The following is a 23,833-nucleotide window of genomic DNA, read 5'->3' as shown; positions in this document are numbered from 1 at the left end:
ATGTCTGTGTACATGTAGTTTCATTCAAAATAAAGTGTTACGTAACCTTTAGAAATTGCCCGTCGCAACCACTCGGCTGTATGTATGGATGGAAGACACTAAGGTTCTCGTAGTGTTTTCCCTTCAGTTAAGCCTATCCCAACCAACAAAAAAATATTTGATGAAAATAGGCATGGGCTCGAACCACAGATTTTGTGATCCATAGTTAACTCCACTTTCCACTAGGCTATTGTGGCAGCTCGACGAAAGCCGTTCTTTAAAATGCTTTCATGTACATGATTGACTGATGGATAGCAATGGTGTGACTTCACTGTTATTTTCTTATGAATAAACATCGAATTAGCTGAATAATAATGATCCATTGACGATGTGCGCTGCAAATAAAACCACCGCTGCCAGGCCAGGCAGGATCATGTTAATGTCCAATTCCATGAGTGATCAATTCTTCCTCAGTGTATCTGGACTGAATTCTTCACAAGAAGTAGCGGCCACCGAGGTAGCCAGCGTGCCTTCCAGGCACCGTGTGCGACGCGGTTTCTTTGAGGGCATCCAGTTTAAGCTGGCCAGTCCTTCCGTAGAGTGGAAGAAGCTTATTGGCAGCACCACAGCTGGAGCAGAGTTTGGTCTTACCATCAGGAACGAATTGGACATTGACACAGGTAAGAATGGGTTAATTATGTCACATAAATCTGAAGCATCATAATTATCATCATCTTTACTGTTCTGTGCTATTGTGTAGCACTGTTTCTTAGACGTTACAACAAATTGAAGCAACTTTGGCCCTTCTCTCATTCTCCTCAGGCCGGTTCAAGCAAATTTGATGTCACAAAACATTTCTGTGCTCGCTGGAGTTGAAATGCGTTGAACTTTTGTCAATTTGCAGTGCGAAAACTTGCTATGACATGACAAATTGGCATTCACATATGTTTTTTTGTGCTGAGGAAGAAGCGATCTCAGTCAGCAAGTGCCACCATTGGAGTTAAACAAAACAGACAAAAGTCACATTACTAATAAAACAAATACAACATGGTTTTGAGGGGGTGTATGAGTAGTACTTACAAGCAATTTCAGCATTGAGAGTAGAGGTTTGCTATGTTTACTCACCCAACTCATTGAAATATGGATTAAAAATAATATGAAGTCATTCATGTTCTCTAAACTGCTTGATGTGGGTTGTTATCAAAGCAGCTTCCTGATAAAGGTTTCATCTGGCATACCCCTTTTTGTAGATTTAGTTTCAAGAGGCGATTTTGTGATCTTATGATCCAACAGAATGTGTAGACATGTACCCTCTATGCATGATTTGTCTTCTCCTGCTATATTTTTTACATGCACCAAATAAGTAAGTTAACTGCTTTATATTTCCATCTGACAGCTCCACTGAGTGGCCATCTTATTGTGGATATTCATGATGAGGCATATGCCACTATACTGATTGGACTTGTGAATACGCAACTGGATATTGCTCGTGCCCGCTTCTGCTTCGGTGGAAAAATTAAGTACAACCTCAATATTTTCCAGGTGAAGTGAATCAAGACTTTCAATTTCAGATTTAGATCAGAAAGGATTTATTTTAAAGGGAATAAACAACATTTGCAAACATCGAAAAATAAAACTACCAAGTTTTTACGAAATACCTTACTAGGATGTTGGTAAATGACAGTCTAAAGCATCCTGTAAAATTATGGCACCTGGTGTCAAGTCATTATCAAAAAAATAGTATTTTTGTATACATTTCCAACGGTGGTCGGCCGACCACCGTTGGAAAAACCTAACTATTTTTCAACTACTGCTCCAAATTTACAATTTTTTTCAGTCCACATATTGTTTGCTATTGGTTACATGTTCATGAACGGGTGCAGGCAAGCTAGACTGGTTCCCTTACCTTACAATTTTCCGACATCTATAAATTGATCCATTTTATCTTTAGTGGAGTCAGGGAACCAGACTACTAAAACATTTTTGTTTTTCTTGGTTTTTCAAGCATTTTCGAACACGAAACTTCAAACATGTCAGTTAAACAATATTTGATCTATTATACTAACCCCTCAAATAGTTCATTTCTGAAAATTACAGCAAAAGTCAATGATGTACATTCCCTTAACGTTATTGCTATGTGATCTTAGTGATACATGTAGTTGGTAATTCATTATTAAAAGGTGAACTTCAAGTGTGGATTGATCTTGCTCTTCCCCCAGGATATTCAGCAGTGTTGTAGCCAGTGTCAGTGAGGCTTGCTGCATGTGTGTGCATGCGCGTGTACAAACACTGCCTTATGGGGTACCGGAACAATGGGAGGTACCCCACAAGGAATGCCCACCGACTTGCGGGGTACCGTTTTGGTACCCTACAAGTTTTTCACGAAATAGATTGATGCATTTTATTCAAAAAAATTTACAAGGTGGGTTGATTTCTCGCAAATGTAAGAGTTTTAGAAAAGGGATATTAAGTCCGAATTTTAGCCCAGGAAATTAATTCTGGTTAAAATAAGAGCATTTGACATTAGTGTGCGACAATGCAAAATTTTAGTACACGAGAACAAAGGAAGTGCCCCACTTCTATGCCTGTGTAAGGCTGTGTGGGCGTAATAGTGGCTGCATGCAAGGCTTGACATTGCAATATACTCAGGCCCATGAATAGGCAAACAAGAAGAATCTTAAAGACATGTTTTTGTTCTTTGCCAGATTGCCAAATAACAGTTAAATTATTACTGCTTCATTGCTTGCAACATTTTTCCAATTTTCAAACCTAGCTACCAATTTCGGAGACTAACCTAGTTACAAACTTTGGAGAAAAACTATTGTACATATGATTGTGTATAAATACAAGGGTGGATCCAGAAAGGTGACTGCCGGGAGTGGGAGGGGGGGGGGCTGAGGCTGTGCCGGTGGGCGAAAGGGCTCTCACAAGTGAAAAAAGGCCCTATCTGAGGAAAATTTGATGACTGGTGGGGGTGGGCGCGCCTCTCCGCACCCACCTAGATCCACCACTGAAAGAAACCATAAGTTTTATACTTGATGGACTCTGTATGATAATTAAGTGTCCGAATTTTTTTTTTAAATCTACTTGTTATCTATTTTTCAGGAATTTGGGGTAAAACGTCTGAGTGACCTGGCCAATTTGTATGATCTCGTCATTTATAAAGTAGTCGGTAAGATTGTGAAAAGTGTAAACACTATCGTGGATCTCTTCAACGGCGACATCAAGGTCAGCATGCTGTTTGATAATTTTGAGCAGACTCTGGAGGGCATCCCAGGACGAATTGGTGTAAGTGCTTCCAACAATGTACTCATCATACTTATATGGTCCCTACATTCATCATGTCTGAGAGCCAGTACGTGGATTTTATCTGATAATAATGTAACGCGAACCGAAAGAGGCCGACCGCCAGTTGGGAGATCTCGTGTAGGTTGATCACGGCCAACACAACAACATAACTGACAAAGTGACAATTCATATGCAATATCAGAAAATAGAAATATTTGAAATGTTATGATTTTTTTGCTTATAAAATAATTATTCAGGGAGAACCATGAATAATTAAATAACTACAAATGTGTTTGTGGACAAACATCAGCTGTTTTGGATGTTTACAAATGGCTCGGTGACGTATTCAACACGCTAATGATCTTGGTGTGTACCTAGTTTCAAGTCAATCTAATTGCATGTCATGTCAATTTTTGCAATAAGAAAACAAATATTAAAACTTTATAAATTAATAAAACTAAATCAGTTGCTGACGTCATCATGACGCCACTTCAGATTTAGAATACTACATTGAATTATCAATACCTACCCACCCACCAAGTTTCATAACGATCGAACATATGTGTTTGAAGAAAATTACATTTTTCGAAATTGTGTTCATATATCTATGGCCTACCGAATCTAATAAAAAAATAATTGTGATTGTAGCATATTTAGTTCAGGAGATATGGAGATAAGCTGAAAAAAATTAAAATCTCAAAATATCCACATGATGACGTCATCATAACGTCACCTCCATTTTCATCTATATCACATCCCGCTTTGTCTACATACCAAGTTTCAGTGGATCGGCCTCGTAGTTATAGAAATAGATATAGGGCCTTGAAAGTGCACTTTTATGACGACGTCACATGACACGTGATGACGTCATGATGACACAATTCTTCTAGAACCATCTGTGGCTGGTATGTGTAAGTATGTGACAGGTCTGAAGTCGATCGGATTTACGAAAGTGGCAACGTGTATACGTTTTCTACATGGGCTTTCTGGGGCCCGTTGATGGGGCTGGCTAACAAAATGCTTAAGGAATTTCAAGATTGAGAATATGAATACAGTGTGTCTTTAAACATGAAGTGCAGAGGTGTGTGGGACAAGGAATTTTATACCCAACACTATTTGGAGCGAACAATAAAGGCTACGATGAGATCGAGTTCCATTTGTGGTTTGGCTGTAGCCCACATACTGTCGAGCTGTACGGTTTGAAGTAGGTTAAGTTGGAAAAGTATGTAACAATGCTAAGCTCTATAATACTTTTTGATACCTTAATTTATCTGACTTATGAAAATATGAAATGCGTGACTACTATAAATTACTGTAGCAAATGCAATATCTACTGTAGTTTAAAGGTGCAGTTGGGAAAGTAATACATGTCAAATTTTGTTGCAATATACACAACTACATTTCTGCTCAGAAATTAACAATAAATCTTGGGATGGTAAAAAGGAAAACAAAAGAATCAAGAAAAGAATGTCAAATTTTTGTCCCCGAGTTATACATGAAAAGATGCAATAAAATGCATGGTTTGGCCTGGTCCCAGACGTCACATGAAGCAGGATCAAGTGGTCAGTTGGTTTAAACCCTCCTCCTATTCACCAAAATGAAAACAAACAAATCAAAGCTGTCAAAATATTATTGCACAGTTATCATAACCCTTAGAGCCGGGAGATCAATACATTTTCGCGGTGGACCCACACGGAGATTTACACCACCACCCAGTTTTTTTATGTCCCTCCTGCAAGCCAAGAGCAATTTTAATCCCCATAGATGGTGAATTGGAGTTCCAGAAAAGACTTAGATGACCATTTTATGTTACCTTAGAATTTGTATGTCCGTTTATATCCGGCTATCCATTATTCTTGAGTCAATACTTGGGATCTAGTAAAAATTTACGCGGTGGAACCAAGTCGAAAATTGTATCACCACATGTGCTTATAGGTCAATAACCCTGACATGCCTGTACATGCACAAGATATAGGTCATTCACATGGCCACGAATTGTTTACAACCTGTCTGAGCGGCACGAGGGGTTGACACAGAGGGATCGGCGGCACTTAGAGGTTGGCCACTAAGATCTCCAATTCCTGCACAAAGGCATAAGGCGCCATCTTGGCTTCTGTCTTTCAACACTCCTTACTCCGGAGTGGCTAGGGTCTGGTCAATGGCAGTCTTCAGGCTTGTGGTGTATAATAGGGGTGAGGACACTGATCTCCATAGAGATCAGTGGGTGAGGATTACATGGAAGCTTGGCCTAATTGGCCCATTAAAAAAAATATGCCCATATTTGGAAAATGTTATCACCCCGTGGCTGCTGCGAGGGTTAAAAGATGGTGCTGAATGCAGGAGAGCAGCATCATATTGGCTTGGTGGCACTTTCCTTGCCTTCTACTCTTGTAATCCGGGTTTGAACCCATCTGGGCTAACATGGTGATTGGTTTTTTTAGTCCCTCAATGTTATTCTGGGCTTTCCGCACACTGGTGCAATTTCCAACCTCATCCCCTTCCAAGGCACGGTAGGACCACAATGGAAATAAGTCGAAAGACTTTCATTTGTTGTTTGGTCAATTAATATAGGTTTTCCTGGCAAATTTTCTAAAATGTACTTTCACTTCTAAAAATCGGTCATTCGTTTTCGTCTGAATTTTAGAATCTCTTCTTACACACATTTATTTTTCGCCACCTGAGAATTCGATTCCATTTTAGTTTAGTCGAATCAATTAAGTGATTGAGCACCATCTTTCGTTTATGTTCATTCAGATTCGTTTACAAGACTTCTTGATCGCTTTTACTAGGACATTTCAAACATTCACCATTCTTTTTTTCAGTTTAAGTTTAATGCTATCGGCAACAGATACAATTAAGGGTTTCTTTTTCATTAACCGTCAATCAATTTAAAAAAGGTACGCTTGCCTAAATGAATGCACAGGTAACGTAATTGGCCCTCTGTTTCTCAAAACCGAATGCACAGTCAATGAAAACGATTGAACTCTTAATTGTTGAATTGAAATGGGATCAAAGACGTGCATTCAAATTCAGACGAAAACGAATGACTGATTTTCAAAAGTGAATGAACATTGCAGGAAATTGGCCGGGACAACCTATAATATATAAATAAAAATCAAGAAAGAAATGTAGATTTATACCAATCACTGGTTGTGCTCCTGACTCAATTTTTCCATTGGTTTTTCCCCCCTACTTTGAATTCTCTCTTTGCACAGAATGTAAGATTTTTGTCTGCAAACGCAGTGGCCCGACTGTCCAAGTTCGACCCAGATCAGCTTCCTCCTTCTTTCGGTGGAGTTATCAAAGTAGTCAACAAGGCTGCTCAAATATTCAGTGACATTAAGACAGATGTCATGGAGTTTTACCAGGTCCGAAGCTTATTTTCTGTTTGCCCCTGTTATACATTTATATTACATTGCATGTTTGCAACTGGAATGTAACAGATTGAGTAATGTTATACGTTAGCATACAGTGTAAGGATCTTTAAATTCACACAGGACTGCATTGTAAACTGATCTACTGCTGTTTGATATAAATGTTCAGATACATTGCATATTGAGAATTTCTGCCAATGCAATATCAATGTAAAACGTCATCTCAAACATTAGAGTCAGTGTTTTATTCATGACAAATTCTGGATTGTTTGCGTGAGTTTGTTTCTGCATTCCATAGGTTACGTTGAACAATGGAGGACAATAGGGTCCCCAATTCCCGAGTCGTCCCCAATATGGATAAATTTTAAAAAAAATGGCAGGTCTTTCTAAAAACGTTGGGTACAAACAAAAAACGGAAACACAGGGGGCCCCAATTGTAGGCAAATACACACTTTGGTGTGTGTACAAGCATTACATTCACTTTGTATGGAATTCCAAACGAAAAATGTCCACATAGACCATGTAGCAGCGACGTCGTGTGGACTTGCCTACGTCTGCACAATGTTTCCCCCCTCTCTTGAAGACAGGTTTAGGCATTAAAGGCAGGTTAAGTTTATTTGTAGTAAAATGAAGAAAAATCATGGAAATGTGTGTTGAAAGAGTTTTCACAAGTGTGAGTAAAATGATTTGTTTTTCATGGGTTTTTCTTAACTAAACGAAAACAAAGAAATGTTTATGCTAGGTATGTTACGTAAACATGTGTGTGTGGGTGTGCAGGCTGTCAATGAGGCAATCACAGTCACCTTGCCCTGGGCAGCCGAGCAGATCTGGGATTCCATCAAGTCCATCTCAGATACCATCGGAGATTTACTGAAGTCACCCTTGAAAGCCATTGGGGATATCTTCAAAGGAATCATCAAGTGAGTGCTTTGTCAACTTAACAGGGACAAAACAAAGGTTACATAGTACACGGGGCCCAATTTCATGTCCCTGCCAGTTAGCAGAAGAGTTGTACTTGCTATAGCAGAAAAGCATGCCGCTGCCTATAGCACTATTTCGTGGTGTGGATGTGCTAATGATTGAGCGTGTATGGAGTTGTCTATTGTTACGTCACTGACTTAAGCACATTTTTCCTCGGTGCTTAAGGTTGCTCTCACTGTGCTGACTGCTTAGCGGTCTCTGTGAAATAGACTGAGGCTCTGTTAGCACAAAATGAAGAGCTATGTTAGATGTCAGGTTTCCACATATATTCAAAGATTAAACAACATTTATTATGCAACTTTGTCGTATTATGGTGTCTTTCAGAGTCTTCAAAGAAGTCTAAAACCTCTTAAAAAAAGCTTCTCCTAAAGATGTACTAAAAAAGGATCTGTAAAATAATTTCTTGTGGTCATTATAATTCTTTATTTATAATCCTTCCCTCTCAGCATCAAAATAGCTGTTGGGGCCATTCTTGAGGCCAAGATCGAGGTTGACAAAGCCAATTTCAAGGAAGGTAAGGGTGCCACCTGTAAATAGCCCCAAAATTGCCTATGCGAGCCAAATCACAATTTGCGTGCCCTCAAATTATTTGCTATTACAGCTTTTTGTTAGCAATGAACTTGAAAGTTTGTAAAAAAGACGGGCGGGAGACATGCACAGGAGTATGAGCTCGTGTTTCTGTGAAATTCGCCTGAAATTCGGCCCTAAATTTGCTCTTTTTGCAATGGAGCGCAGGTGTCATTTTTTTTTAAATGGCGATGGGCCACAGGACAATTTTTCGGGGTCATTATATTTAGATGGAATTTTCTTGCAAAATTCATCAGCTAATTAAACAAAAAGTGAAAGGAAAATGAAAGATAATGAAATAAGCTTTGATGGGTGTCTTAAACACCTTGAAGAGTTGTGAGTATTTTGAATATTTTTTGGAAGTGTGCGTTATTATTACTGAGGTCTATGGGAGTCGATTTACAGGTCTCAAACCGTAAAGCAGTTTTAAAAAGTCATATTGAGATTAAACAATTTTCAAATGTTTATTAGCTCATGCAGAATAGTAGGTCTATGGAATATCGCCTTGCACAGCAAGAGTCTTTGATGTGCGGGCAAATTCAGCGATATATTATGCAAAACAAGACTGTGTCTTGAACTCGAGATTCTGGCCATTCAGTGGGTTCCTTTTGTCGGATCTTTAGTGCCAAATTGACCAATAACAGCTAAGTCCATATTTCTCATCGAAATGATGTCACAGTTTCTAAAGTCGACTCCGATTGGCTGGTGCATGGGGTCGCATGACATTTGCACGCTCACCATATATTAGAGGTTGGTTACGGAGAAAGGGCTCCGTTGAACAACTGGATGACACCAAGAATAGCAGAACGATGGAGTTGTTCCCAGGAAAGACAGGGAAACATGAACTAACAGCTAGAAGTAATGTGAACGAAACACGGAAAATGAATCCCTTGAAAACCTTGATGAAGTGCTGAGGACCTAAGCTCAAGATGAGACATTTTTTACAATTAACAACGCAAAGGGAACAGATTGAATTGAACTGCCTAGGTGCATTACAGTAAATGTTTTAAAGAAATTGACTGAAGTAGTGTTTGAGCCTACCACATTGCAGTTCCACTGTAACCTCTAGATTGCAATTCTCGTGGATTTTAATGAACACTATGCTTTCATACCCAAGTCAGAGATAAACAGTTCCAATTCAGATGTTGATGACGCCCCTCCCCCACAAAAAAAACAGAGGCTGAGGTCAGGGAATGTGCCTTCAGTAATGGTTCTCATTACAGCGTTAAGATGTACCGATTTGATTGTGTCCACTACTCCCTGCTTCACAGGTCAGAGGCCCTACTGGTTTGATCTGCCCAAGGTCATCGGTGATATGCTCAAAGAGCTGAGAGAACACCTGGGCAACATCACAAGGGACCTTGCCATCTGGGTGGATGAGATCGCAGACTCCTCAGATCCCATCAAGAAGCTGACTGGTGGTGCTGTTGACTCGGTGAGATGTTTACTGCGGAATTGACTTGATCTGTCTATAGAATCTCAGTCCTCTCTAGGCAAATTTAAAGTCAGTTTCAAGAAACATCTTTTGTCCCAATATTTAGCAAAGCATCTTTCTCTTTCTCCTTTTCCGTCATGATCAGCTTTCTGCCCTTTCTTTCCTGGTAGTATGTATCTACCCTGCTGTGTGTTTGGTCATCAGTCTGTCCTAGTTGTTTGTGTTGGTTTGTACTAGTCCATTTTCGGTCTTTCTTTTAGTTATTCTAAATTATCAGAATTATTTGTCAGTTTTGCATTTATGTGTTAAGACATAAGCTTTAGCTTTTTATAATGATGCGTCAATCTTTACATAGCCTATTGGTTCTTTTACCTTGCTTTTGATGGAAATAAATACTATTGAATTGAATTAATTAGTGGGCATTATCTGTTAAACATAGCTCAACAGTGTGAAATTGTAGTACAAGGGCGTCCATCTCTTCTTAAAAGCGGGGGGGGGGGACATACCTTGATCAAAACATTAAATGCTCTGATTTAAGACAATTTCTGACCACTTTAACCCTTTTTTTTAGCAAAAGATCATCATTTAAACATAACTTTCAAATTTGGAGACATTGATTCAGCTTTTCTAAGATATATAATCAACTAGAGGAGCAAATTTTATTAGGTGACGAAAAAAGGGGGGGGGGGACAAATATCCCCTTTTGTGTTACACAAATACAACATGGTTTGAGGCGAAGATAGGAAGCATGGGGAGGTATTAAGTACTGGTCGGTTGTCAAGTACCAGTAGGGAGAAAATACCTCCGTCACATATGTGCGTGTGCCGTGTATAGCTACTTTTACTTCTCTGACGTGTTGGAACATTGACCATGCGAGAAGCCCATACCAAATGCAAAGTATCAGAAATCAAATTAGAATACATAGGCTTGTGTGATGATTAAAGTCGCACATAAAATGAGAGACTATTAGATGCTTGTGGTTCGGTGGCATGTTCAGCTTTGCCTGGAGTGTCTTGTGCGTTCCTTGGGTGTACAAAATGCCAGGGAATGGCATCACAGCAGAGATCAGTTACATATCTATGAAAGCAATCAGCATACGCATGTAGTGCTAATAATACTTTTTCAGTGCAGTGCAGCTGTGTGTGTACAGTGTTTTGACAAACCAAGGAGCAGGGAGCTCTGGTGTCCGGTGAAAAAAACCTGTCTACTTCAGCACAGTTAAAATTTTTGGTCGCCCCTCTATTATAACCTCAAGCCCCACCTCCACACACCCACCTACAGGATGAGAACCCTGGCTACGCTGCTGGTGGCATTTAGCCCATGAATGTATACTAAAATTAATGCATAAGTTCTTAGTACTTTTCACTTCCTGTGCTCTCAATTTTGCATACGAAAAGATGTAGTGATAGTAAAAACTAAGGTCTATTATCTGTCATATTGTTATGTAATTTGGGATTCTCATGAGTCATGACATTTATTGTTTTCATCTCATCCTACAGAACACACTGAGAAGACGGATCGCTGATGAGATCAAGTCAATCATTTCAGAGCTGATAGGTCCGATAGAACCCATTACAGATTTGCTGGCACTTTTCTTTGACTTGTACGATGTTGTCGTCAATACCATTGGGAATATTAAGCAGGCGTATCTGACACTGAAGAATTCGTGAGTGATCCAAAGATTGTATTCATCCTCATTTTAAGGCCAAGTGTGAAAAAAAACATGTTTAACATCCATGTTTTTGAGGGGAAAAGGGAGCGGGAGGGGCTTTATATTTTTTAATTTGTATATTTCAAGATGGCCTCCATTCAATTTTAATCTCCGACATCCTTTGGATTCTCCTCAGTTCAAAGACACACAAATGAAAGCGACATGTTGAACAGGAGAATCAAACATATCTTCAGTGGTTTTAATAGTTTGTTCAGTAAGTTTGTAGCACAGTCTCACAAGAATTACAAAAATACACAGCCATTTGAGTAAACGTGATATTAAATATTCGAAGAAGTGGCCCAGATATATACAAAGCGGACTAAAGATTCACGCGGGTTTGCTGAAATTGTGAGCTTAATGACTTTGCGCAAAGTGACCTCGACCTTAAAAAAAAACCAGAGAAAAAGGGAGAGGGTGAGACGGGAAAAGTTAGAAACAAGATACTTGATAGTAAGACTTCCGATCAAAAATTAAATATCTGAAGTGAAGTGTGTGACCACAAGTCCAGGCAACACGCACATTCATGGCCACCATCGTCTTTCATTCATCTAACGACTCCCAAAAAATCGTCAGATTTCACCCTAAAAATTGCCACAAATTACTATTTAAGCCTCCTGAATTACAAATAGAGATCACGAATCGCGAGGTACTAAGGAGGCGCCCCGTGATTGGCCCGTCTGATGCTAGCCATGCAAAAATCAAGCGCAGCCGATCTTTGAATGTGCATGTAGCTTCTACATGTCGATCGCTACAGAACGGAAAGGGGATTATTTTTTTCATTATTGTTTTGCAAAATCGAGACCGATTAACCCCTTGTTATGCACAAGGAACGTGAGTATGTTAAGAAGTACCAGATGGAGTTTAGAGGCAAATTGTACCGCGGTTTTTGAGCACTGTGCCAGTATCGAGTTGTTGTTTTCTGTCTTGCAGACGTGTAGTAGAAGTAGTAGTAGTAGGCCTACCACATGAATGCAAGTCATCTATATGGGGCTCAGCTTGTGCGGAGCCCAATAGTTCTAGGGGTAGGGTTTTTCCATTGAGTTAGGAAACATGTAGGAAAAAGCAAATACATTTAGGCATAGTGTTAAACTTACTTTGATTGGCAATTGTCTCTTCAGATATCAGGAGTCTCAAACTCTCATCATGAAACTCTTTGGACCCAAGACCCACAAGAGCTTCCCTAGGAAATTCCGTGAACCTGCAGGCCGCAGGGGTTGTGCATCGGGGGGCTTCTACCCAACCGACTCCAACGGACATTTTGCAGACAAGGGTGTAGATCTGGAGATTCAACAAGGAAAATGGGTATGCAAAGAGGACTTAATTTCTGGTTTCAGGGCCTGAAATATGAATCACTAAATCGTGATAATTTCGCTGCTGTGTTCTAAAAGAACGAAATGGCTGTAAGTTTAGGAGTCCTCTGAGTAGCCTTAACTCTTATGCCTTATGTCCCGTGATGTAGTCGTGTCCACCTCGTCTGAGCTGAGCTGAGTCCACGAAGGCTCAAGTCCATGCCAAGTCCGAGTCCATTTTTGACCGAGTCTGGCTCAAGTCTGAATTCAAATTTTTAAGAGGGTTTTTGTTGCAGAACACGTGCGTGCATGAGTACACTGAGAATAAAAGGACTGTCGAATCGACCTCTTGCGATTATTTTACAGCCTAGTAAGGTATCTGAAAGAAAAACAATTCAGGCAAGAATTAAAATTCGATCTGACAACAGACGGGGGACCGTTTTTAAAACAATATTAACTTTTTAACAGGTTTAAACATGACATGAGTCCGACAGGTAGTCTGATTCAGCCACTAGTCCAGTCTGAGCCTGGCCTATTGAAAAAGCCAGGAGTCGGAGCTGAGTCATGAGTAAAAAGAATGGACTCGAGACCCGACTCGAGACTGCGTCCAAACCTATAGTTCCCAATCACTGCTGATGTCCTCGGTTAAAAATCTACAAACTAACCGAAACCATGCCCGGCGCTCACCAAGAGCAAAATTAGTGGCAATCATTATCTCCTCTTTTTGACCAAAAGATTGTGAAGCAAATAGTTTTAGTGTATACAGTCGTTAATCTGCCGATGGCTTTTAAGGAGAAGTTTGATGAACCACAAGAGTAAAGAGGCTAATAGTCAAGCTGTGTTGGGTAAGTTGATGGAGAGCAATATATTCTAAGGCTACTAGGCCGGACCAAATTTAATTAAGAAATTATACAAGGCCAAACCACACTTTTACTAATAAACAAAACTGAGGGTAGAAAGTGGATTGAAAGTTAATTACACTTGCATCAAGTTTTACACAAGACATAGGGAGACAGCTAGGGAGGGTGGGAAAAAAATTTGACGTCAGAGCTGCTAATCCGCAATTCAGAATGATATTGAATTCACCTGCCCTAACAATTTAAACCACGTTATTGGACATTCATAAATACATATAAAACACTTAACCCATTCCTATTGGTTGAGAGCCTGTCATGTGGCTGGTTTTAAATGGTTGATAAGGTCCGGCTGGCTAGTCTCAAATTCTTTTCTAGAGTCACATAAAATGTTGACTCCAATGCAATCTGGTGCCTTTCACGTAACCGTTTTTATTGGTTGAATGTTTGAAATCCTCGCGTATGCATGAGCAATACTCAGTCAGTATTTCATAGTCCGAAAAAGCTGCGTTCTGTGCCTCATCGTGCAATACGCGTGACGCGCGCCATATAAGGAGTTGTTTATGACGACGCGAGAGAGACATATCATAATATACCTAGAGGGGTGTCCCGAAAAACATGAAGTAATATTGTTGAACAAAATTGTTGGAAATTTATAATGTTTGACTTGTTTTGATTTTTGGACCGAAAACTTTTTTTGTTAAATACCTAAAAGGTATATATGAATAGACACAAATATATATTTGACCTTTTTTCTCTTATGTGAACAGAACAAATTTATTTCATGGAATTGGCTCTAATAAATTGCCTATCTGTTCTGAAATGAAAAATGTTGTAAACACGATGTGGGGTCCTCTTGTGTGGGGCCATTGTCCAACACTGACCATGAGTTGTAGTCAGAAGTCTTTGTCTCTTACAAAATGTACAATATCTCCTGCGGTTCAGTAAAACAAAAAGCATGGTTTATATTTGTCCCATAAAGGCATTCTGAAGAAAAGAGCTAATACAATTTGTGTGTGGGTATGAGAGGACGAAAAGCAGGGATTTTTATTTTTGTAGCAACTTCTGAGAGATACAGAATTGCCAGGTCTTTTTTTCCTCATACTTCAGCATATCACAGCTGTTTCTCAACTTTGAAAATAAAGAATCACCATTAAATCTGCAGTTGTAAACCCTCCGTTAACATTAAAATGATGGACTCTTGCTTAGCTTGTTTCTTCTGCAGCTTGTTGCACCATTTTCAGGCCTCCTTTTCAAGAGTGCAGGCAAACCCAACCAGGTGACCCTGCTGGCCGGCGGTGGGGCCTTCCGCAACATCAAGATCTACATTGACAACATTAAGCCCAACGGGACACTCTCTACTACCAAGGGAGAAACTGTGAGTGTACACTAGTTTGGTGGTAATTGGATATTTTTGTTTTGTTGGGGAATGGATAAGTCGATACATAATTATTTGGCTGAGGACTGTGTTTACCATGACTGTATATTTCACAACAATATTTAATATACAAATAACCAAACTGATTAAAGGGAACTGAGACAAAGAGAACTGGAAGAACTGACTGGATGAGAGGAATGAATTACACTGACTATTGAATTGTAGATTGAATCGAATGAACGAGTACAATGAACGGAAAAACTTAGTCATGTCTGTTTTTTCATTCTCAAAAAGATGACTTTGAATGATAGAACCTTACAACAATGATCAAGGAACACTTGTTTATACTGATGAACTTTCAATGTCAATTAAATGACCAGTGACTTGTGTGAGGGCAGTGAAGGTCACTTACTCTGTCTAAAACAATAGGGACTATGTACACGTTGCATATAAACACACTGTGGGTGTATGTGTTAACAAGGAAAATGAGTAATGCATTTAGCAGAATTCATCGTTATACAGGAATTCTCATTAAAAACTTCAAAAGGAAGATTGATAATTAAAGTGTAATGAATAACTAAATATTAAGACATATTGATAATTAAAAATTGATAATCTGAAAACGCTACAGTTTCAGGCTGAATTGGTAGTACAGTAAGTGCCTCACATGGCCGCATCAACTTTGAACAGTTTTACATTTAAGTAACGACACGTACTAAGATTGGAAAAAAATCACCTGACATATCAACCAAACTACGGTAAGTGCAGATAAAAGACTTTTTATTTGAAAATGTTTAATCATATAATTTGTGAGTTGTATCAAGGTACATTCATTTAGCCTGTAGTCACTGAGCAGTATTATCAAAACTAACTATTTAAAGAAAAAAATGATGCTACTTCACAATCCTGTCAAACCAAGTAAAGGATGGTTTGTACATCATGCGGATGCAAATGACAAGCAAATTTGACATCACAACATATTCATTGTGAAATTTGACAGAGTTGAAATGTTTTTATTTTTTGTACATTTACAGCAGCAATATTTGCCCTGAAGCAAATTGCAATCGAAAGTTACTTTTGCTCCAAGTATGAATCCGACTTAAATGTATACTACGTCCTGCCAAGCAATCAATTGGACTACAACACGAATTTTCAACAAAATGGTGTTTATTGGACTAGAACATTAAAAAGAAGGATAAAACCGTCCGTACAACCATCCTCGTGATGCCAGTCACACATGCCACTCGTAATTCCAGTGGCATATGTTTCATCAGCGCATTGCATTCTGCGTACGTGCGAGAAACAACACTGAGTGTATTGGTATTAGGGGTATGGTTGCACAAAATTGAACTCTCTAAATATGTGTCACACACACTACTTTTACACACTACTCATACATTGAATCATCTGACATGGACACAGAAGCTGAGAGCATGAAGGAGACTTATATGTACGGCTGGAAATATGTATGCATATGCCACAAAATGTCCGTCGCGTCAGAGGTAAACACACCGTGTTGTTTGTCTTTTCTGAGGAAAAGTGACACAAGGTTAGTTGCCTCTCAACAGGACAAGTGAACGATCTAAAACATAAAAATGTCGGCGATTTCAGGAAGATGTGCCTTGACAAAGCAGCATCTGTTTGTCGTGCTTAGACTTGTGTATATTCAAAATCCTTACCTTTTCCCATCCAGGTCATAGCCGGCAGGAAGATTGGCAAAGTGATCCGCTCCACCTCCTGCGCACCGCCAAACTTCATCCACTTTTCCATGAAGAAGGTCAAGCCCAATCGCCTGGCTTCTATCCTGGACAGCAGCCTAAATGACGATCCCACGCCGGCCGACGACGCGGCCAAAGAAGGCTACGTGGACCCGACCAACTATCTGGCCAAGAGGCCGCTGAAGATACCCCAGTGGGAACAAAAATGTGACGATTACAAGCTGGTCTGGCTGGTACGTGTGAGGTCATATAGGCTTTTACCATATTTAAAAAACATTTTACCATATTTACCAACATTGAAAAAAGTGAAAGAGTTGCACGTTTTGAATGTGACTCTTCACATTATTTTTTAGTGTTGTAGTCGAGTACTTTTTTCCGAGTATTAAGTACTGCCGAGTACTTAGGTTGCCGAGTACGAGTACGAGTACTTGTACCTCCGAGTACAAGAGTATACCAAGTACTGCCGAGTACTTAGGTTGCCGAGTACGAGTTCGAGTACTTGTACCTCCGAGTACCAGAACAGGTCTCCGAGTACGAATGTTCTTAATTTCGAGTAAGAGCACGAGTATGAGTACTGTACTTCTGAGTACTAGTACCAGTACGAGTACTTGTATTTCCCGAATACGGCCATACGGCAAATGGTTAATTGTGCGTAATTGGCCCAGGCCCAGTCAGACCAATATACAGACCCACTCACCATGGGCGTAGCGAAAAGGGGGCAAGGGGGGTCACTTGCCCCCCCCCCCCTGGAAAAGCAACAAAAAAAAGGAGAAGAAGAAGAAGAAAAAAAAAGAGAAAAAAAAGAAGAAAAAGAGGCGCGAAGGCAAAGTGGTGTAAATTTAATGAGTGGGGGGGGGGGGGGGGGGGGCCAACATGTCCCTGCCCCCCCCCTCTAAAACTGATAAATCGAGAATATGTTGAGAAATGCAAGCATTTTTGGCCAAATTTTTTTTTTTGCCCCCCTCTAGAACAAATCCTGGCGACGCCCATGCCACTCACGGCTAGCTGCTTAATGTGTTTGTCCGGACGTGCAAACCTCGATTTCACCACAAGCCAATCAGCCATTTCAAACTGAAAGTATCGATAAAATAAGGCCGTGGTATATATAGTCAAGCTATACCATTTCCCCCTGAGTACTGCTATTCGAGTACGAGTACTTTGATGATCGAATACAATTTCGACATGTCGAGTACGAGTACTTTGCTGCCCAAGTATGAGTACCGTCATTTTGAGTACGAGTACTTTGACATTCGAGTACAAGTACGAGTACGAGTGCTCCAAAAAGTAGTCGAGTACGAGTACTACAACACTGTTATTTTTTCTTTTAAACATTGGACAGTTGTGCAGCGTTGTCAGATTTTGTAACATTGATTACATTGTACAAGAAGTACATTGTACGCCGTCACTGTTTACTGCTGGAATATGCATAGAGCTTGTTTAATCACATTAATAAACTTTAACTTAAATGATGAAGCTTAAAGCTTGAAGTCCAGAATTGTTAAACAAGTAGCAAGTATAAAGCATCGACAGAGTTGCAGCAGTTTTTAGTCAGTTTCATTTTGGAAGGATGATTATTTGAACAAGGTGTGATCATTTGCAATTTTGCAATCGTTTGTGTTTTTCCACTTTTCTCATGACAAATGTCTGCAAAAAGTTTTTTTTTCTTCTACAAGGCCGCCAAAGTGAAAAACATTAAACAAAAAGATATATTCAAATATTTCTTGTAACTCTATGCAGGCAAAGACAGTTAAGGCAGGTTCTTTGCTAAATCGGGGATATAAGAAAGGAAAGGAGATTGACACCAGTCCCAATCGCAAACCACCTCCCAGTACTAACACTGAGAAGCCTAGTGACAGCAACAAACCCCCCAGACGGCCATCCTCCCTAGATAATGCTGTATCACCGGGTAAGTCTCATGGAAAGACAAGCAACCCGACCTCAATCAGACAGCAACTTCATTGCTTCTGAAACTATAATGTTACTGCATGTGGCCCTGTTAGAATCTGGATTGTGTGACTACGGCTTCGGTTTTTGATGTTCATCTGCTTAGAATAGCCATAACTGTAATGATAATCTACACGTTGTCTGCACGTATTAAAATGATGCTTTTCTTGTAATCTGAGAGGAAATGGTGTTGTTAACATATATATCCATAAAAAGTAAAATATCAAATAGAGTTGAGAACAAAAAGTCAGTATAAATGATGGATAGGCAGAGCTATTATAGAAGCAAGGAATAATTCCTTGAACATGCGTTACATTATGTGATCGTCCTAAAGAGAATACCTTATACTTTCAAATATGGTGACACATAATTATTTGTGTCATCACTGTGACCATAGTTTGGAAGACGGGTATGTATTGATGTTGAATTTATGGCAACGAACCCTTCCAAACAATTATTGTGTTATCCGCACCCCCCCCCCCACCCATTTACAGAGAATAAGGAAATTACCAAGGAAGCACTCAACCTCCCCGAGACAAAAACTGGCTCTGGGTCGCCTTTCAAGAGTTTCACTCTGAGGAACTTGAAGATTGGATCCATCCTGGCGTTTGCACGTAAGCTTGAACTGGACGAAACATCAGACGCCTTGCTAACTATTGTCAAGACCATTGTTGTAAGTCCAACCTTAATTCATCCTCTTTTTTGGAGATTGGTGACTGATAAGGCCACCTCCTGGCCTTACCTAAACTGTCCTTAATGTTTTAAGCTGCGGGATAGCAGCTCAGCAAATCATTATGTATCTCAGTTTATAGTCCATTTATAGTCCATTATAGTTTATAGTCCATTATAGTTAGTGGCAAAATAATTTTGACATTGTATATTGCTCCTACATATTTCGACCGATTTCAACCATTTTTAAATAAAAGTATCAGTAGCCCAGCCTCAATGAACAAACTGGGGGCAAACGTAATTGTGGGGTCACTGGGTCAAAAAGCTGATTTTTTACTGAAACACTACTCTTTCAATAAATTAAATGGCACAACATGACTCATGCATGAACACCAATCCGATATTTCGGTTCAAGCTTGTTATGATAACTAGTTAGTTTCAAAAACTCAATCCAAATGCAAAGTGATAACTAGTACTATAACTGTCTAGTACTTGACCACTTGGGTAAAGTTGCTTTGTTTCAAAATTAAGTACAGAGGGAAACATTGGCAGGAAAATATTGAGAGAAATGCAATTTACAGGAAATGTGACTGAATAGTGTGACAAACGATTCAACAACACGGTGAGTGCGTTCGAGTAGCTCACTCAGATCGACTTGGGTATTAAAAGGCAGACAGGTTACCCATCACGACAGCTGGGCTAACGGAACACTCATGCGCAGGCCATCCTGATTCTCACATTACGTCAGTAGCCATGGCCGAAGCCATTGACAAAATCCCCTTTTCGGACTGTGTGTTATTCCTTCCTCCGTCGCAAAAGTGACAACGTTGGTCTGGAATTAGCGGCCTTTAAATTCGCAATGAGCTTATTACAAATTATGCTTAGACTCTAAATAAAGTTGATTTTGGGGTCCAAATTTTGATCTTTTCCGCTGTTGCCGCCACATTTGTTTGCTTTTTGAAACTAAACAATGCATGCGTGTAGCGTATTTTCATAACTGACTCCGCTCCACGAGCAAGGTCTGTGGTGACTGACCCTGGTGAGCCCCGAGAATGATGTCAAAGCTAATCGAACAGAATAGAGCTAATCGAACGCCACAGGGCTAACCGGAGTCGACCTGCGTGAGCTAATAATTATGCAGACATGTTGGTAAGGCAATGTCCAATGAACCAGTGTTTGTGCTGTTTCTAATTGTGGTTGCAGGTGATAGGTGTTTACCTAACTCTTTGCATACAGATTTCATTTCATCAACAACATCGAATTTAGGTAATGCGTTGTAATGTTTGAGCTCCTTATCTATCGGTGTCAATTGAGTTAACAGATGCACTCATTGTATGCAAAGAGATGTGTTAATTTCCACTCGTCATAATTATGATGGAATCAGCTTTTGTTTACAGCAGAATTATTTGGGAAAAAAAAACAAATTTGAAAAAGTGATTCTCATGTCAATTTGATTTGCATTTCCTCAACACTAGAAACTGGTGAGTGATAAACCGTGTGTCCTACCTGAGTCTTTGACGACTGATTCCTTGAGGATTGAACTCCAACAGCGTGGTCTCAGCTCACAGGGAGATAGGAAGACGTTGATACAGCGATACAAACAACCTGAGGATCGTAAGTGTTTAGTCTGAACAGGGCAGTTCTTGTCCTGTGTCTCTAGTTGTCTGTAATGAGCGTTGTATTATTGTCAATGACTCATGATAATTAAGGATTGAACTCCAGCGGCGTAGTCTCAGCTCACAGGGAGATAAAAAGACCTTGATACAGCGATACAAACAACCTGAGAATCGTAAGTGTTTATAGTCTGAGCAGCACGCTCCTTGCGTTTGTGATATTATAAAGTTTTCTGTGATGAGTATTGTATCATACTCAGTGACTCATCATAACAATTTAGGATGGAGATTCAGCAATGTGGTCTCAGCTCACAGGAAGAAGACCATAATCCAACGATAAAAACATCCTGTGGATCAAAAGCTTGGGCAATGATCCGGGGGGAGGGGGTGGTGGGGGAAAATTAGGAGGGCCGGGAGGAGTACTGATTCGTTGTTCCCTCAAAAATGTATCCAAGCGCATATATATTTAGCCTAATTTAGCCAAAGCTGTACTGTATTTTTAAAAAGGGTGTTGTAGTTGTAAGATTGTACTTGCACGCATCGCTTTTCACCAAACTTGTAAATATAAGGTAACCCCCCCCCCCAAAAAAAAGTCAACCCTCATTGGAGGGGTCATAATTTTAATCTGATCGTTTGTGATAACCTCAATTATACAGACCTTCGGAGAATGTTGTTAGCTACATAATTTTGATACCCAGTTTTGATAAGACTGTAAATCGTCCAAGATTGACAACGGTTTATGAAACATGATGCAATTTGAAAAGTTGCCAATTTGAAGAGTAAGCGAGTGGAAATTGCTGCGTGACAATATAACACTGCCCGAAACGAACGGCAGGGAATATTGATTGCATAGTACCTGTATGCATGGGAGCACGCAAAATTGAATTACCCGCGCTTTGTTCAGACACTGTGCAGTCGGTAGGGGCCAGTTATTGGAATGCGTGTTTGCGCTTAGCTATTTCTCCTTGCGTAATTTTTAAATTTGCAAGTTTTCAAACTGTGTCAATGTTCATAAACCATTGTCAATCTTGAACGATTTACAGTGTTTGGTAGCAAACGGGGTATCAAAATGTAGGTACATTCTCCAAAGGTCTGTATAAATGACGTTATCATCAGACGATCAGATTCGTTATTATGACCCTTCCAATGAATGTCGATTTTCTTTTATTTTTTACGGTGTATATAAAAAGAAAAAGGTTCATACGTATATATCTTAGAACAGTGCCTTCTATAATAGCCCGATGGTGTCCAGCCAATTAAGCCCCTCCACTTTCCAAACTTCTAAGCTGCTGCATGGTCCCCTCCCCCCAATGATGACTGAGCACAAAGCAAGGACGCATCCTTGCTCTGTAGTCTGAGTGGGTTGGTCCTTAAGGATGTCTGTGAGTTCTGATGTTTGTAATGAGTCTTTACATCGACGCCGTTGCATCATAGTCAGACTTCTGATAATGGAAGATTAAACTGAAAGCATGTTTACTATTCCTGCCTGAATTTATTTGCTTCTGTTCTGCAATTCTTTCCATGAAATTTGGCCCATGATTGAAAATGTTGCTGAAAATACATTCACTCAGTATATAATGACTGAATATTATTTCCACAGCTTGAAAACTCTGATGTACTCATACGTCATAATAATGTCATGCTTTGTTTACGGAGGTGCACTATCATGTGGGAGCCAGGTGGGGACGAGAGCCACCAAGCTCCCATAGGAAAGCGCACATGTAAACAAAGCATGACGTCATTGTTTCTAAGGTCTATTCAAAAGTAAGTTGACAGTGTTGAGCAAAGGAATGAACAACTGATAATATCATTCAGAAAATGTGTACAACTTTTATTATTTTGTAGGCTGTCCCCTACTTCAAATCTCTCTGCCCAAGAATGTGTATTGTAAGATAGATGAGAGCTGCCTGGGCGTGGAGTGCTGTATGAACGTCAAACTCTTCATGGTGTCTCTGTCCTTCAAAGCGTTCATGCGCTTTGACCCTTGTGAGTTCCAGTTTGTACTCGGTATCAACTCTTGGAACTACACCATTGAGATCCTGGATGCTGAATTTGGTAAGTTTAGTTTATAGGGCCTGACCAAAGGGGAAAGCTCGTTGAATGTAAGTTACAAATTTTGGTTTTCACACTACATGTTGATTTGCTTTTGTAATGACTGCCTAATATATGTTGTCGACATTGATATCAATGTTCCTTCCCAGGCACAGAATTGGAAGTGCCGGTGCCCTTTGACATTCCATTCGTTGATGACATGGAAATGCATCTCAGGTAGATATTGTACAATTTGAATGCTTCGTTAAAGCCTAATTGAATTTGCCTCGTTTGCCCCCCAGATGATTGTATACTCGTAATTTGCAACTTCCACTTGACTACTGTTTAGTGTCATAACAAGAATATTTTCAATGAAGAGGTTCATTAAATAGCAGTTGACCTATGCAGAAGATCTTTATTTCCAAGAGTTAACCTGATTAGCATTTATATCTAGATTCTGACCTTCAAATTATGTGCAACTTTATTTCAGTGCCTGTACATGTTCTGCACACAACTACTATTTACATTCATGTTTATTTTCATGTTCTACATGTTTTCTAATTTTGAGCTGCATAACCATCACTTCCACATGATGGTACATTTGTTCCATTAGATATGGCATTGAGAAGAGCAAGGCTCAACTACTTGTCAGTATGGCTGTCGGTTTCTGCCCGACAACGGGAGATGCTGAGTGCTTGGCATTCATCGATGTACTGAAGGATACTGCCATCCTCTTACCTACATGCCATCCCGATAGGACCTTCTCATGGCCAAACAGTAAGCCTAGCTCTGCAATCTGAATAATGAATGCTGAAGTCATATGTCATCTCAGTGACGAATCTCTGTTCGTCACATAGTTTCATTGATTTTACAAGTGTGCTATATTTAGATTTATGTAGCCTCCACGATTTGCGTTTTGATGAACTGACAAGTGTAAATTTAGAAACGCGCACACGCTGTGTGCAAACATAATAATGCTACATTTTTGTGACGAAGTAGAAA

At 39.8% G+C, this 23,833-nt stretch overlaps 1 protein-coding gene across 1 annotated transcript in view; it reads left to right on the top strand.

The window, feature by feature from the left end:
* Window positions 1–23,833, top strand: part of LOC119724047 — a 154,855-nt gene that overhangs the window by 18,275 nt on the left and 112,747 nt on the right. The window contains exons 16-32 of the mRNA XM_038194969.1: window positions 454–659; window positions 1,376–1,521; window positions 3,085–3,267; window positions 6,483–6,635; window positions 7,419–7,561; window positions 8,069–8,136; window positions 9,461–9,624; window positions 11,124–11,290; window positions 12,454–12,637; window positions 14,704–14,856; window positions 16,550–16,807; window positions 18,312–18,480; window positions 19,013–19,191; window positions 20,663–20,801; window positions 22,646–22,855; window positions 23,002–23,068; window positions 23,445–23,608. Of these exons, the coding sequence (XP_038050897.1) occupies window positions 454–659; window positions 1,376–1,521; window positions 3,085–3,267; window positions 6,483–6,635; window positions 7,419–7,561; window positions 8,069–8,136; window positions 9,461–9,624; window positions 11,124–11,290; window positions 12,454–12,637; window positions 14,704–14,856; window positions 16,550–16,807; window positions 18,312–18,480; window positions 19,013–19,191; window positions 20,663–20,801; window positions 22,646–22,855; window positions 23,002–23,068; window positions 23,445–23,608 (2,753 nt within the window). The remainder of the gene's footprint in view (window positions 1–453; window positions 660–1,375; window positions 1,522–3,084; window positions 3,268–6,482; window positions 6,636–7,418; window positions 7,562–8,068; window positions 8,137–9,460; window positions 9,625–11,123; window positions 11,291–12,453; window positions 12,638–14,703; window positions 14,857–16,549; window positions 16,808–18,311; window positions 18,481–19,012; window positions 19,192–20,662; window positions 20,802–22,645; window positions 22,856–23,001; window positions 23,069–23,444; window positions 23,609–23,833) is intronic.

Source organism: Patiria miniata, unplaced genomic scaffold (assembly GCF_015706575.1).
Source record: "Patiria miniata isolate m_02_andy unplaced genomic scaffold, ASM1570657v1 HiC_scaffold_17, whole genome shotgun sequence".
NCBI classification, from domain to species: Eukaryota; Metazoa; Echinodermata; class Asteroidea; order Valvatida; family Asterinidae; genus Patiria; species Patiria miniata.
Note: the sequence above shows the minus strand (reverse complement) of the source record. Positions and strands in the feature narration are given on the sequence as shown.